At 36.3% G+C, this 17,353-nt stretch overlaps 1 protein-coding gene across 7 annotated transcripts in view; it reads right to left on the bottom strand.

The window, feature by feature from the left end:
* The window catches only part of SLC4A10 (solute carrier family 4 member 10), a 228,564-nt gene that overhangs the window by 41,946 nt on the left and 169,265 nt on the right, over positions 1-17,353 (bottom strand). For all 7 annotated transcript variants that reach the window (XM_070422867.1, XM_070422869.1, XM_070422871.1 and 4 more), the window contains 3 exons: positions 8,258-8,363; positions 2,477-2,638; positions 968-1,081 (listed from right to left, as the gene is read on the bottom strand). In XM_070422867.1, the coding sequence (XP_070278968.1) occupies positions 968-1,081; positions 2,477-2,638; positions 8,258-8,363 (382 nt within the window). The remainder of the gene's footprint in view (positions 1-967; positions 1,082-2,476; positions 2,639-8,257; positions 8,364-17,353) is intronic.

Here is a 17,353-nt window from a genome sequence, read left to right on the forward strand (position 1 = left end):
TTTACATTAATAATAATAATGAATAACACTTATGTTTACAAGGCACTTTGTAAACATTAGTGTTATTCATTAACACTAATGAATAACACGGCACCATTCTAAGTACTTTAAATATTTTAACATTTTTTCCTTGGCAACAGATAAGGAGGTACAGATTTAAAAACTGAGACATAGAGAGATCCAATAAATTGCTCAAGATCCCAAAGCTAGTAAGTGCTGGAGACAGGATTTGAACTCTGACTGACTGGCTCAAAATCTATGTTCTTAATCAATATCTATATTAGCTAAAATAATATTTACCATTTCCAGTTGTCAAATTTATATATATTGAAATATATTCATATTTACAAATACATTTATCTTTACAGTTGACAACTGTGTGTAACCTTATTTTAGATGTATGCACAGGCCATTATCTGAAAACAGCAAAAAGACAATTGGTGAATCAGGGGCTCAGAGAAGGATTCTAAACATGGCTGGTGCCTGAGATGAATCCCAAAGGGAGTCTTTTTGACAATAATTCTATGAGGAAGTCCATAGCTCTGTTTGATAGATAAGAAAATCAAGCTTAAGGAACTCAACCAGGGTCACAATCTTAGTAACATGGTCAGAATTCTGTTTCAGACCTATTTTTGTTTTAAGTACTATTCACTGGGCAATTCTGCATCAAGATAATGCATTTCCCTTAGTTTCAAAATGCTTCCTTAACTCTTAGGAGTGTTATATGTAGATATTTCAACTGGCAAAATTGACAGGAAATATTTTCAAGTGGCCTCCAGGATTCTATTTCTGTGGTTCCTAATTTTTTAAATAGTAGACCAAAGTTTTAGTCATGCTTATGGGCATTTTACTAATCTATATCTTTATATTTTCATCAAAACCCCAAGTTCTCGGTTTCTAGCCATTATCTAAGTGAAGATTTGGTCTACAGAGATGAAGAGGTAAATAGAAAATGCTGCAAGTTCACCTTGAAAACACTTGGTACTTGTAGTTTTGGAGATGGGATCCCAGTGGCATAGTCAATTAAAACCATACACAGAATTGTAAGGAAAACAGCAAAGTCACTCACTATGGATCGAACCTAAAAATAATGAAAACATTTGTCACTTGAAGAAATTATAAATAGACAGGAATACTCAGGAATATAATCTTTCTTTGAAAAAACTTTATGACATAACATTACAATATTATATGCTATGCATACTAGAATATTATTATTAGCTCTGTCAGAACCTGAATGTATATTTATGTAACTATCATTAAGATGGATACACACTCAACCTTTCCAGAAAGAGGCACTGTGAAATAGCTGTAATGGTTATTGTGCTATTTTAACTTTTATTTAAAATCTAAGTTTATTATGCAACTAAGTACGTGAATATTTAGAACATAGAATAAGGTTGCAAGGCCAGAATTTGGCTACATTTTAGGACTCTTTCTCACAGAGGCAACATTTTAATATGATAAACCTGAAGCACCATAAAATAAAATCCTCATTTTTATTGAAGAAGCATAATATTTTAGTTAGTATAACTGGGATATCGGAATGGCAGCAAGGAATGTGCACATTAGAGTAGAAAAAATGAAAAGTTCTTCTGTGTAAGCCAGTTTTAAAGCCATCTCATATATAAAGCCATCTTTCAGCAAAAATCCTAATACAATGATCAACAAGATCTGGCTTCTTTATTAGGATGACTTTATGAGACACACAAAAATATAGGAGATTATTGTTTCAAGTTACAAATATAAATTTAATCAAATTAAACTTTCAAGGGAAAGAAATAAACCTTCCACCTTACAGAAGGAGGCGACAAAAACCGAAGTTTTCTGCAGAAGAAACAGTTCTTGAAACATTTTCCCAGGGTGGAATTTTTATTATAATCATCAGCTCGTCCTTAAAAAGCTTGTTTTCTTGTTTTCTATTGGCTGAGTCAGACATTATAGGTGTTACTTTGCAGTGTTAAATATTGAACTAAGCTGTGTCTCTGTTTACTTTCCTTTCCAAATATGCAGATGCAAACGTGGTGGGTTAGGGGGAGGGACTGACACTTTGAAATGTAAGAGAATAGTATTCCAATGGGCTTTGCAGGGGCTCTCCCAGTTAGAGTGTGGCAGTGGCTCCAAGGAGGTATCTGTCAGGCTGGAATAGTTCCCACCGTTCACTGAAGGGAGTGACAATCACTACTGCAGTGTGTGCTTTCAGTTTCCAAAAACGGAAGTGGGAAAGTGGGAGCTAATCTTTGGGATTTGAAGGAGAGAAGCCTGGAGTTCATGTGCACTTCCAGCGCCTGTCTCAAAACGCTTTTCCTTCACCTCCCTCCTCTGCCACCTCCGCTCCTAACCTGGCAGCCTGCTCACACAAAAGCTTTGTAGTGGCTCCGTTCATCACAGCAACTGCTCTTTCTTTTTTTCTCAAAACATGTATGCCTTCATAACCTGCTTTATGTTTTAATCCAGAAAATTGTAGTCTAAGTACCTTGGTTGGAAAATAGCGGCTAGTCTTGAACTGCTTCAGGGTGGCTGACATAGTCACTGTGGAAAAGAACAGGATCACGGACCAAAACAGAACATCTGGGACGTATGGGTGCTCGTGGCCGCAGGCTCGTCCCACATACTCTCCGTGCAATGACTTGCATTCCTGCCAGAGGAAGTAGAACACACGGAGCTTTTAAGAAGAAATGGGCACAGTCCCCTCCGACGTCCAGCATCTGAGGTCAGCTGCCTTGGAGAAGCTGCAGCTCTGCCTCTGCGGCCCTCACGGTGATTTACCAGCACACACGCCCCACAACTTCTATCAGGACATGTTCCGGAGTGAGAAATACCAAAGGCTTTTGTGAAATTCGAACAGAAACCACTTTTAAAAATTTGGCCTTTTTCAAATTAAATTTAAATCTATAAAATTAATTGATTTACCAATAATATATATTTAGCTTATATCAACTAAGTTCCTAAGAGCACATTTATTGAAATTTGACATACTTCATAGTGAGTGATTACTAGGTCAGACACTACACCAAACCATTTAAATACATCATCTTATTTAATTTGCACATCAAGCCTATAAACTAGGTAGCTGTTATTACTTTGATTTCACGCCTGAGGAAACTGAGACAGAGTTTAAGTAATTTGCTCTGATCTCACTGCTGCTGGTGGCAGTAGAGCTGTGATACAAATACAGTGTCCATGGTGGGAATATTATTACTTATCAAGGAAGAACAATGATTTTGTAAAATTATCTAATCCAAAAGCTACCAAAAAAGATGAGAAAGGCAACAAGAAAACTATGCTATGTTATTACTGAAATGAAATTGTGAGTCAAAGATCGGGCCCAAACTGAGATCACACAACAACAACAACAAAAATGTTACTACATGAGCAAGACAGAGCTCATATTTACTATGACTTCTCTGTGGTCTCCCCCCACCTCCACCCTCCACCCCCAATATATATTTTTATAAGGCCCTGGAGGATCATGTCTAATTACTGCCTTAGCCATGAGGTGGCAGCAAAGTCAAAAAAAAATCCTTTCTCCAAGAAAAGCTGAGCACTTTAAACATAAATATTTTGAAATTGAAAATTTCCTTTTAAAATCATTTTGGTTTCTCTTATTTTGTTTTAAAGATTATATTACTAAAGTATTCAGTTTTATTTTAAAACAGAGAAAATAATTGCTTAAATGAACCAGTGACTTGATCAATCCTTGAGATATTCTGGACCTGAACAGAAATGGAATTGTGCCATGGTACAGAGAGATTTTAAAGAAACATATGCACTGATGGATTGGGCAATAACACAGAGTCCACTCACTGAACAATGCCTCAGGCCCTGGAGCCCTTGTATAGCAGAAAATAAATACGTTCAAAAGACTGTAGAATAAACCACAGACAGCTACACTGTTATTCAAAAAATAAACAACCAACCAGTAAATCTAGTTGGAGCAGCTACTCCTAAGGCTTGGCTTATGAAGAAATATTGTTAGTGTACCTTATAATTATCTGAAACAATTCTGTCCCCTCTTCTAATCTAACTGCAAATACCTTCCTTGCTAGCTAAGGCTGAATTCCAATTATCCATGTTAAGTTAATACAGAGCACAATAACTTGGCTAATTGAAAAACCAAAGAAAAATCCTCCAGGCCTTAATTATAGCTTTAATTTTCCTTTTCTCAAAACTCTGTAAAAATAAAGTTCCAAAAATAAATCCTTGCTTTTTTTTTTTTTTTTTTTTAGTTCCTTCTCTTGTCCTTGTTCAGAGATACTAGGAGAGCAATTACTAAGCCAAGTAATGGGTAAGCTGAGCAACTAAATACGAAGAGGAGCTACAAGCTCCACTGTAAACTCATTATCTATAGAGTTGTGATTTCTGCAGTCTTTCGTGCAGTTATAAAATGTTCCTTTGACTTGGCTGAGTCTTGCTCTCAATTCTTAAGAACGGAGCTGCCATTTGCTATTTCAAAGGGTTGTTTAACTGTCTTATAATCTATAATAAATTTGCAATAGCTTGCTTAGGTACTTTAATTCAAAGTAAATTTGAAAAGGATATTTTTGGGGGGAGGTACAGAATGTTAATATTTTAAAAAGTATAATCTACTAAATTCTACATTTATTTTCTGGTTTATGTTAACTGTTTCTCACCCCCCCTCCCCCCCCCCCACACACTCTTGTACATCTATATCCTGAGATATAGAAGTGAAAACCAAATCTAAATCCTGTTCTTTTAGTTTGAGTCTAACGCATGCTTTCACTTACAAAATAAAAAAAAATGCTTGTTGCCAAACTCATTTCTACTAATTATCCTTCAAATACATCCTAAGTATTAATAATTTTATAAGTTAGTAAAAATCAAGTTTGATAAAATAAGAAGTTGAAGTTGGCATTAGTGTCCTGCCCCTTAAATATGCTAGCTAAATATGTTATTCTGGCACTGAGACTATTAACCAATTGCAAGTTAAATGCTTGTGAATATTTTAAACCTTACCTAAGAACTCCTTATAACGGCTGATTTTGAGATACTGCTAAAAATACATATAACAAAAGAAACCTAACTATTCCAGCTTGCCATAAAAGACTTGTATTAAGCATTATTCACAACAGCCAAGATACAGAAATAACCTAAGTGTCTACCAAAAAATTAATGGATGAAAAAAATGTGGTATAAATATGCAATTGGATGTTATTCACCCTTAAAATAAGAAGGAAATCCTGCTATCTGCAAGAACATAAATGAACCTGGAAGACATTATGCTAAATGAAATAAGCCAGAAAAAACAAACACTGCATGATTTCACTTAAATGTGGAATTAAAAAAAAAGTCACTCATAGAAGCAGAGTACAATGGTGGTTACCAAAGGCTGTGGGGAGAAGGGGAAATGGGGAAATATTGCGTCAAAGGGTCCAAAGTTTCAGTTATGAGGAATGAAAGAGTTCTGAAGTTCTAACCCACAGCATAGTGGCTGTATTTAATAATAGTGTATTACATAGTTGAAATTTACTAAGAGTATGTTTTAATTGTTCTCACCTAAAAAGGCAACTATGTGATGGATTGGTATGTTAATTAGCTTGATTGTGATAATCATCTCATGATGCATACATGTAATCAAAACAGTATGTTGTATACCTTAAATATGTTTAATTTTTGTCAACTATACCTCAATAAAGGTGGAAAATAAACAAAAACAAGTCATGTTAAATAGTAAATCTGTGATATGGGACTATCTTTTAAAATAATCATTGAAAATTTATGGAACACTCACTATGCATATAGGAGTTTGGGAAAATCACAGAAAGCTAAAGTTCTTTGCCCTTTCTGAATTCGCAATGTAAAACTATAATTTATGAGGTATGTAATTTAAAAAAATATGTCAAATGAACAACGTAAAAAATAATGATATATTATTATTTTTACAAAGTAGTTATAAAAGCCATTAGTACAAAACTTTATTAGTAAAATGCTTTTACTAATTTGTGATTATCCTTTAAAAAAACAACACCGGTATAACAATTAAAACAAAAAAATTTCAATGGTCTTCATTAACATAAAAATTACAAATTTTTTTCATTATGTAGCAATTCCCTCTGGTGATAAAGGTTATTTCTGGTCAAGATTAGCAATTATTCAATTTCAAAAGCAGCTTTTAACTAATGACAAATAATATGAAAATTTATGCCAGAATGTTAACACCTAGTTCAGGACTTTGAAACAACAGCAAAATGCTGGATATGCTTTGATTGCAAAATACTGTTCACTATACTCTGCTTGACTCTAAAGCAGTGGTTCTCAACCTTGGCTGCACATCAGAATCACCTGGGAATCTTTTTAAAATCCTGATTTCTGGGCCTCATCCTCCGGAAATTCTGCTTCTTTGTTATGGGGTGGAACCACAACATTAGTAACAAAGAAACAGAATTTCTGGAGGATGAGGCCCAGAAATCAGGATTTTAAAAAGATTCCCAGGTGATGTGCAGCCAAGGTTGAGAACCACTGCTCTAAAGCTTCTAATATTTAAAATTAACCAATGGCAAGCCAGATCACTTGTTCTGGGAGTCTTTTAGGTTATTATTCAGGGTTTGCAGCTATGCAGAATATTATTATTTAGCATTAAATTATTCAGACAATATAAAATACATAGAGTAAGTGACCATGTTAAATAATTTAGAGATGGGATTATTGGGGTTTCTGCATTGAAGAGAACACCAGGGTGAGGAAAGCAAGCAAGAGATTCTTTAGACATAACATCCTTATAGTTTACCCAAAAAAATGTAGTTGGAAGATACACTGTTGGATGGCTCAACCATGGTATAGGTAACAATGGTTATCCAATAAATGGATAACCATGCAATATTATTTTTCTAGGGAAAAAAAGTAGGACATAGTAAATGTTAACTATAAAAGAAGAAAACAAGAGTAAGTAAAGGCTTATTCTAGAGAAAATGATGAAGGTAAGAATAAAGGTAGTAAAATATAGGTCAAGGTTGAATTTTATACAGAGGGTAAGTAATTTGATTTTTATTCTAAAGAAAACGTTTAATGAGAAAATTGACAAAATAGGCAATAGGTAAAGTGCTCTTACAAAATTCATGTTTATATTTAAAAGTTACTAAGAGAGTAGAGCTTAAAAGTACTCATCATAAGAAAACAATTCTGTAACTATGTGCAGTGACGAATGTTACAAAGACTTATTGTGGATGTCACTTCATAATATATACAAATATTAAATCATTATATTGTACACCTGAAACTAATATAATGTTGCATGTCAATTAAACCTCAATTTAAGAAAACACATTTAGATTTTTATAATATTTGTACAACAAAAAAGATTTATTTGTTCTACTAACTAGTTTGCTTACTAAAATGACATTGCTTACATAAAATGAGCTGAATTCATATAGTTTTATGCTGATGCCTATAATGGGTTTGAGCTTACACAAGTAGGTGAAGTGGAAGAAGCTTTGGATCATCATGTTTGTAACAGAGGGGAATAAAAAAAAACTAGGAAGACTCGGATTTTTAAAAATATTTATTTAAAGCAGAACATTTTCAATTTTTCCAATTATGAGATTTGATAAAACAGAAGTGAAGGATGCAAATACAGATGAAAAAAGAAGTGCACAAACATAATGGTAGATTAAGCAGAATGGAGAAACAGCTATGAAAGAGAGAAACCACAAGGCAGAGATAAGAAAAAAACCCCGTTTTTAAAAGGTATGGGATTTAAAATAAAAATGTGTTGCCATTCTCTTTCCTGAGGGGGAGATCAGAAGAAAATGGAAACAAGAAATCCCCCCTGAGAGACGTGCCAGAATTTCGTTAATAAACTGACTTTGGTTCTCCCAAAGACTTCAATATTTACACCAAAATAATAACAGGCAGCCCCTTACTCTCGGCATATTCTGAAGAGCTGGAACAGTACTGCAGAGCAAAGTAAAAGCATCTGGTTTCTTTACACAGAAGGACCACTTACTGCTGCCATATGGCTTCATTTAGGTCAACACCATTGTTATTTAATATGCTTTCAGTTAGTCTAGTCATATTATGCTGTATATGTGTGCTTTTAGAGCAATGCAGGCCTACTAGGTACTAGAAATACTTCAAAGTGAAAGAAAACCCCAGAAAAAAAACAACAACTATCACTTTTATAGCAGTATGCACTCAAAAAAAGTTACCTTAGTGGTGATAATTCACTCACAATGTCAACAAAAGCCACCAAACAATAATACAATTCAATATATGACTCATTTTTCAACGTATCACTTACTGACACAGTTAGGTTCTCCCAAATTATGTCAGAGGCAGAAATATTGGACTTGCTCCATTCCTTTAGTGTGTCGTTGCTGGGGTTATGGGGCTCCACACAGTTACACCTGAAAAGGAAAAATGGTGCAGTTTGTGAAAAGTATCTTTTTGTCACCATACTAAAAACAAATATGCAATGGGCCCTTTTCCCTAGTCATGACTTTCCTCCAACTAAGAGATAAGAGGTTAGTTTATCCTGAATTATTCTAGGACAGACCATGTCCAGAAAGTTGGATAGATATATAGCCAGGGCACTAGACCACTCTACAGTGTTTTAGAAATAGGTCATTCCCTTTCTGTCCCCGTCAGAGAATGTTTTATAAATTGTATTTTAGAACCAGGGCTTTGGGACCCTTTTAAGCCAGGATGCCTTCTAGACTTTAAGGGACTATTTGCCTCTAAACTATAAGTCAAGTAGAAAAAATGCTAAACATCCAAATCTATAATTATAATTTACTTATATCCTATATAATAAAAGGCTAATATGCAAATTGACTGAACAATGGAATGACTGGTCTCTATGACTCACAATGACCACCAGGGGGCAGATACTCAATGCAGGAACTGTCCCTCATGGTCAATACACTCCCACAGGGGGAACACCGCGCTCAGCCAGAAACTGGGCTCAAGGCTGGTGAGCACAGCGGCAGTGGCGAGAGCCTCTCCTGCCTCCAAGGCAGCGCTAAGGAGGTCCAATTGCCGACTTAGGCGCACTCCCTTAAGTCGATCAGGCCAATCAGGGCTGGCCGGCTAGGGCGAGGGACTGCGGGAGGTTGGCCAGCCACGGTAGGTTGGCTGTTGGAGCACACTGACCATGAGGGGGCAGGTCCTGCATTGAGTGTCTGCCCCCTGGTGGTCAGTGCATTGTCATAGCGACCGGTCAACCAGGTCGCTTAGGCATATATATTAGAGGCCCGATGCATGAAATTTGTGCAAGGGGCTTGGCCTTTGCAACCCTGGCTGCCTCAGCTGGCCCTCACAGCCTCTAGCAGCCTCGGACGGCCCTTGTAGCCCCAGCTTCATCCGGAAGGTCATTTGGCTGTTCAGTCTAATTAGCATACTAGCTCTTTATTATATAGGATATAGATCATTTATCAGATTTAGAGCATATCCTTCTAACTTCACTTAACCTAAACTTGATTACCTCCTCAAGACTCTATCTCCAAAGAATTGCAATGGAAGCTAGGGCTTCAACATATAAATTTTGAGGGGATACAATTCATCTGTAGTAATCATTCTCTGATTCTTTACTCCTGTTCCTTAAGATCAATTACCCTTTAAGAAAGCCTCTATTCAGGCTATGCTTTCAGGGTAACCCAGGTTATAGTATGTTTTGTTCTATATGTATGGCGACACACACAAAAAAATGATCCATTGAAAGCCTAGTCATGAAGGTATTATTATGCACAATGCTTAACTGAATAAAAAGTTAGTAAGTTATTTTTTTAAAGTGAGTTAAAAAGTTAATTCAATACTACACTTAGCAAGACACCATGCTAAGTGTAACATTGCATAAGATAGACATGGTCCTGGGGGCTTTCTTTAAATGCAGGAGAGAAATACTAAACAGTCGATTACTTAATTATATAAATACATTTGTGAAATATGCTATAATGAAGTCTAGGTTGCTAAGAAGCCTTGAGTCTATGTGCTCAGGAAAAACTAAGAGATTGAACAAAATTTCGTAAGAAATGGTGTGGGCAGGGTGGTGGTGTGGTGGACTAGAGAGAGTAACAGCAGATGGGAAGGTCTGGGTCAGGGAGCAGATTGTCGCAGAAAGGTCAGTGCGGCTGAATCAGAAGGGGAGTGGGGAAAGAAACGGGGGTGGGGCTGTGAGAGAGGCAAGGACCAGACTGTACAGTGAGCTTTGCGGGCCCTAGTAAGTACTATTTTGAATGTTAAAGTGAGAACAGTAGGCCAGCTTCCAAGGATTTTTGGAAAGATTTGTTTATTCCATTGTCGCTGTGGTTTTTGTAGGTCATGCAGCCCTCATATAAAGTCCATATCATTAATTAAAAAGATTAGATGTAGGCATAGCTAGAATAATTGTAGCTCAGGCTCTGAAGGAATGTTATTGAAGAAAAGTACTCAGGCCATTGAGAGGTCTTGAAAGAGTCAGTGGACATAGTAGAGAATTGTGATAGGAAAGATCCTGCCTTGACTTCTGTCAAAAGTGTGGGAAGCAGAGAAGGTAAGGCCTGAAGTTCTAGAGCCATGGATGCCTTATCTATGTTATTACATATAGAAGATCTGCTAGTTTCTCCAGGATCTGATTTCTAAGTCTCAAGTTGGAATTCATAGACAAATTCTAATATGCAGTATATTAGCAATTGTGAAAAAAAATTTCTCTCTGCATTTCTGAGAACTTTCTGTTGTTTCCATCTATTTTCAAAAAACAAAGGAAGTTCTTATGTTTCCCTGTTTTGTTTCATTTGCTCTGTGTGTATATGTTTGTAATATGAAAACCCTAAGCTTGGACCTGGCTGGGATGGCATACCATATTGTTCTTTCATCTAAAGGATCTATTTTTTCTCTTTTCATTTTATGCTCAATACATAAAAGTTATTTTAAAAATGTATGAAGCCCTGGGGTTTTCAGGTGATCTCTTCTAAGCATTGATTTTTATCAGGATATTTTCATCAGCTTTGCTGAAGGGGCAGATTACTCGGCGATTCCCCCACCTTTTTTGATGCCACCTGCCATTCTTTAGGATAATTAATAAGTCTGAGCTCTGAGTGGAAAGAAAAGTAAAGCCTCCATTTGGAAGTAATATTTAAGTGAGTCTTGACTCTGCTCCTTGGCCCTATGTGACCTTAGGAAATCACAGAACATGTTTGAGCTTTTATTAACTCATCTTACATCCATTATAATTATAACCATTGTGCAGGGTCATGTTGAGGCTTTAAGAGGGTACTATAACATATGTAAAGTACTATTCCTAGAATTTAGTAGATGCTCAATATAAAGTACCTTATCACATATGTTTGTTATGTGGGTTATAAAATACTTTGATATAATCTCATTAACCTCAAATCACTCCTATGAGAGGTAGGACAGGTATTTTTGTCCCCATTTAAAAAGGAGAAACTAAAGCTCAGCAGCAGGCTGGTACCATGGAAAGGATGAGGTAGGCCATAGGATGTTTGGTCTGTAGTCCTATAAATGGAGCCCTTGAGAGGTGGAGTAGACAAAGAAAGTTTCTTTCACTTAACACTGTCTTATTTCTAGTCTAGCTTCATACTATAGCAGAACAAGATGGCTGAGAATATCCTGGATTCATGGATGTTGGCTCCAAAGATATATATTTTATTATTTCAAAAAAACACCAGGTGGGTTAGGAGAGGACCAGGTACAGAGTTAATCCATAAACTAAAATATTTATAACTGTGTTCAAAATTATAGGTAGAAAGCAAATATGTATCAACTGTTTTATTCATTATGTAATCGATATGGCAAGTCATTTTTAAAAGGACAGGTATCTCCAACAATTTTTGGCGTAAATTGTAAGAATTGGGAAAAATATATAAAGTAAATCTTATAAAGGTCATGTCCAGGACCTCCAACCTTGTGAGGAAGAGATGTTTTTCATCTTCCTGAAACTGGATCCCAGAGTGATTCTGAGAATAAGGTATATTAGAGACAGTGAGGGGTGGAACAAAAATACTACCTGCTTTTACCTCCCCATTGGGAATCCTAACTAAGGAAGCCTGTGGGAGGAAGGAAGCAGTAAACGGCTTGGAGGGCTGCTCGGTGACCTGCCAGGTAGAACTTCAGGTCCTTCTGATAGATGGCATCCAATCCAATGTCAGGAACTACTAAATGTAGGGCCTTGTGAACGTGTGCCTGGTTTCCAGAATTGGCATATGCTCTCTAATGTCTTTGTAGAATGACAAACATGATTTAATCTGCTAGATTAGAATAATTGTTAGATATTTGCCTAGGCACATACATACATATGCTATGGTTCAGGTCAAACCATTTGAATATACAGAAGACCTGCCTCAAATCCTTACCCAGCTTTGTCATGAATTCAAATAATGTTACCTTAGGTGCCTACTGCATAGTAGTGGTGCCCAAAAGAACACTGTTAATATTATTCATTAGGAGCAATACTCTCTTTCTTGTTAAAGTAAATTAGTAACATATTGCCTGAATCTGTTATATCATACGGCAAACATCCTGTTTTTTTAGGTAGCTATTGATTAGAATTCTCCAAGTTAGTCATTCTGCTAATTTACCTAAGAAAAAGCAGCCCAACACAATTTTTAATAGGAAATTATGTGCATATTCTGAAAATTTGGTAAAAGCATATTTCTATAAGATAAAAGGAAACTTAAATGTAAAATAGAAAATATATAGCAAGTTTCTTGCAGAAGTAACATAACAAAGGAGAAAGAGCACTATAGTAGACCCATGAATACATCTATGTACAGACATATGTGTGTGTATAATGCACATATACACTTCCACTAGCTATTGCATATTTTGCACATCTATCTGATATGCATATAGCTGCCACATGCATAACATGAGGCACTTTGTTTTCTAGTTTAGTAGTTTGATTTCTACATTTTATAGATGCAGGAAACTAAGTGTTTGATGACTTACCCAAAGCCATACATGCTGACAGAATTACATTTGAATCCAGGTCTGTTTGACCCTGAAACCTCTGCACTTGCAGCTACAATGTACTTCCTCTAGAGCAGTGGTTCTCAACCTTCCTAATGCCGAGACCCTTTAATACAGCTCCTCATGTTGTGGTGACCCCCAATTTCATTGTTACAAATTGAACATAATTAAAGCATAGTGATTAATCACAAAAACAATATGTAATTATATATGTGTTTTCCGATGGTCTTAGGCGACCCCTGTGAAAGGGTCGTTCGACCCCCAAAGGGGTCGCAAACCACAGGTTGAGAAACGCTGCTCTAGATGCAGCTCTGTGCCATTTCCATCAGCAGAGCCAGATGAAAGAGATGGCTCCAGAACAAGGAAGTGATCTACATTTCACTATGCGGGCTTCCTAGCTTCCCCTTTCAGGACCCCTCTTCCTGTATGGTATCACCTCCCAAAACACCCAGCAGACCTGCCCTCATATCACGAGAACTACACCAGCACTGTCCAGATTCCTATTCCTCACAGCTGCGTCTAACCCTGGCCTGGGATGACTTCCTTCACTTAGCTGTGTGTGCTCAATTCCCCCAGGGCCCTGGCTTCTTTTTCACAGCCAATGTGCTGTGTCAGTGAGGACAATGATAGAATGTGTCATTCCATTCCTGGGAGTACAGTGACATTTCAACAGCGATGTTCTGAAAGTACTAAGAAATCTTGTATAAAAATGTGAGTTCATAGAAAAGACACTTTTTTGGAGAGTCAGATTTATAAGTGGACATTAGTCACCTATGCCTCCTTGTCAGGCCTATCTCTTGTTAATAATAGTTCTCACCCATAAATGAATTCCAACGAGGAGAAATAAGTTTTTTAACCTAAAATATTTATTTTATACATCACAGGTATCACAAGTAGCCAGTGTTCTTTCCTGAGGTAGGCGGGTGTGATAACCACTGCCTTAAGGAAACAGATGTACCGCTCCTTCCTTCCGGAGTCCCCGCCTCTGATACTGGGAATCTCAGCAGAGAGTTCTCAGAGGCTGCAGGCTTGGACAGGACGTTTGAAAAAGCTCAAAGAAGGCTCTGGCTATTTAGAGTTTATGTTCTTAAACATCAAAAGCAGATATTCTAAATAAATAAAATGAGAAAAAAAACACTTTCCTGTTTTTCACCTATACTAATGGACTTAAATAACTCCAATCGAAAACTACAAAAAGAAAAGAAAAGGGAAACCAAAAAAACCAGAGACAGCAATATAAGCAAATAAAGTGTAAGTTTGGATTAAATTCTTCTGTCAATTTTATTCAAAGTAATTTTTAGTGACTCTGGCCATAAAATAGAAATGCTAATGCAAAATAATAATAATAATAACCTTTAGGTATATAAGTGCTTAGAATACTGGACTTTAGTCTCTTTAGCCACGGTTCCTATGATCACTTACCTGAGGGACTTTGGACAAGTTATTTAACTTCTCTATATCTGTTTTCTTAAAGTGGAGATAATGAGCCCAGCCGATGTGGCTCAGTGGTTGAGCCTTTGACCCAGAAACCAAGAGGTCACTGGTTTGATTCTGGTGCCAGCTCAATCCCTCACTAGGGAGCATGCAGAAGGCAGCTGATGGATGATGTTCCTCTCTCGTTGATGTTTCTATTTCTCCAACTCTCTCCCTTACTCTCTCTCTCTCTAAAAAACCAATAAAAACATATTTTTTAAAAGTTGGGATAATGATAGTATTCAACCTAACAGTATTATTACAAAGGTAAATTAGTTAATGTAGGTAAAAGCACCTAGAACAGGATCTGGTGTAAATAAATTCAAATTAGGTGTTAGGTATCATTATTGTTATTACTATTGTTACTAGACTAGAAATTTCAGTAATCCAAAGGCAATAGAATGGACTGTTTTTTTTATTACATTTTTAAAAACACCAGTATAAAATGTCAGTAATTCTGACTTATGATGTTGAATTGTTTGGCTTAAAATACACTCTTCACCAAACACTATGTTTTACTGCCACTTCCCCTCCCCACACCCATGTGTGCGCCGTAAGCCATCTTGTTTATGTAAATGGCTACAGAGTGATTAGATAAACATTATAATTAAATGCCCTCATCCAGAAGTCATTGCTTTTGTCAAGGCTAATGGAGGTGATCAGTCTTCTTTACAACAGAAGAGCCTGTGGCTGTCTTCTAGAAAACATAATTTGGTAGAACTGCCTTCAACATTATTACTAATTTTAGTCCCTGTGTTACAGATGATCTCCTTTGTCTTTGTAGTTATTATCAGTACCTTCCTGTGTGTGCTGAACAGTAATGGTTTGTGATTCTTTTTTTTTTTAAGTCTTTTTATTGACTAGATTAACCCCTAGAGTGCTGTGTAGCAAGTTAGGTGTTAATATGTGGCATAAAGTCAGAGAATTATGGTCTATCTGTAGAAGCCAAACATGTTTTTATGTCTATACTTTTTTCTATTTCAAAAGTATTTTGAATTACCAAAATAATACAAGCAGACTAGAGGATATTTATAAAATAAAGAACAAAAAGAAAATCAGTCTTTCTACCAGTTACTGTGATTTTTGACATATCTCTTTCAGTAGTTCTTATCATGTTTTCAACATATTTATGAGCATACAGTGTTTTCTAGCCCCATCAGTGGGCTTTGAGAAGCAGTGTGACATGATCTGACTTGGGCTGTAAGAGAATAATCCTGGCTGCTTCATAGAGAACAGTCTGTGTAAGAGCAAGTGTAAAATCAGGGACACCAGTTGAAAGGCAATTGTAATAATCTAGACAAGAGATGATGGAGAAAGAGAGGGTGGTAAGTAGTGTTTAAATTTTATATAGAGAGCCATTATATTTGTTAAGAAGTCTGGGTGTGTCAGAGAGTAGTCAAAAATAAATCCATGGTTTTTTTCATCAGAACAGCCGAAAGGATAGGGTGGCCATTAACAGGGGAACGACTTCAGAGAGTTTGCTCTTACAACTCCAAACATAAATAGAACTAAATTATAAGCTTTTACTCAGTATACTAGCTTTCTGGGGCTGCTATACCAAAACACCACGGACTGGGTGGCTTAAAAAATCAAAATTTATTTTCTTACAGCTCTGGAGGCTGTAAATCTGTGATCAAAGTGTCATCAGGTTGATTTCCTCGGAGGCCTCTCTTTGGCTTGCAGATACTGCCCGCTCGCTGTGTCCTCGCATGTTCCTTTTAATGTGCCTGTGCATTCTGGTGCCTCTTTTCTGTGTCCAAATTTCCTCTTTTTTTAAGGACACCAGTCAGATTTGATTAGGATCCACCCATATGACCTCATTTAACCTCAATATCACTAAAGGCCCTGTCTCCAAATATAATCACAACCTAAGTTACAAGGTTTAGATCGTCCACATACGAATTTTGGTGGAACGTAATTCAACTCATAACACCAAGTGATATGATTTCACAGTGAGTAAGGACCACCTCTCTTACTCCCTAAAGTCTGCTTTTATAATTGAAAATGAAATTCTACCATAGGTGCTTCATTCTTTTAAACACAAAAAATGAAATGTTTTGAAAGAAATAAAACTAGTCTCCTAGTAATTATTTTTAGAGCAAGTTCTTATAGACTATGAAGACACTAGGTAGATACCTATGCAATGAAGAGATGAGCAACATAATGGGGTGACTAGAAGCAGCAGAACCGGCCACAACACAAACTTCACTGAGACTAAGTAATAAGCATTCATTTACAGAACATATTTTGTTACCCTTCATAATATTTGAATAGTCTTACAGAGAAAATATCTATAAAAGATAGCTTTTTTTGGTAATATATAAAAACTGTTTTGCCTGAAACTGAGAGCTATTACAATAGAATGTTTTTACAAAGTGAACTTCTTCCTTTACCAGATATATGTATTTACATTTTCACTTGATATTTTCTTGTTTGTTAAATAATAAATGTAAAGTATATAAACGGAACACCTTATTTTATCAAAAACTGAAATTTTAAACAGAAAAAATATGCTAAGCTAACTTGGCTAGTTCTACAAATATCGAGTAGAATAGTGTTCAAAGAAATTAACATATAATATTATAAATAGCAATTATTACTCATAATTTTTTCATTTACATGGGTTTTAAGGATATAAAAATCCAGTGGAATTTTTGGAAGAACATAGAATAATATTATTTTTCTCATCTCCTTAACTAAATTCAAGCCTCCTTTAAAGTAGAAAATGTAACAATTTTATCTCCCATAGTCCCAGCATACTATAGAATACTAGAGGTCCGGTGCATGAATTCATGCACTGGTGAGGTCCAGCCGGCCGGCCCCAATTTGGGCCGATCAGAGGTGGGACCAGCTTGGGGGAAGGGCCGAGGGTGGTTGGCCGGCAGGCCTCACCCCCTGGTTGAACTCCTGGTAGAGGGGACAATTTGCATATTAGCCTTTTATTATATAGGATAGT

This window comes from Myotis yumanensis, unplaced genomic scaffold, assembly GCF_028538775.1.
Source record: "Myotis yumanensis isolate MYYU_CA2020_CCGP unplaced genomic scaffold, mMyoYum1.0.hap1 SCAF_8, whole genome shotgun sequence".
In the NCBI taxonomy this organism is placed as follows: Eukaryota; Metazoa; Chordata; class Mammalia; order Chiroptera; family Vespertilionidae; genus Myotis; species Myotis yumanensis.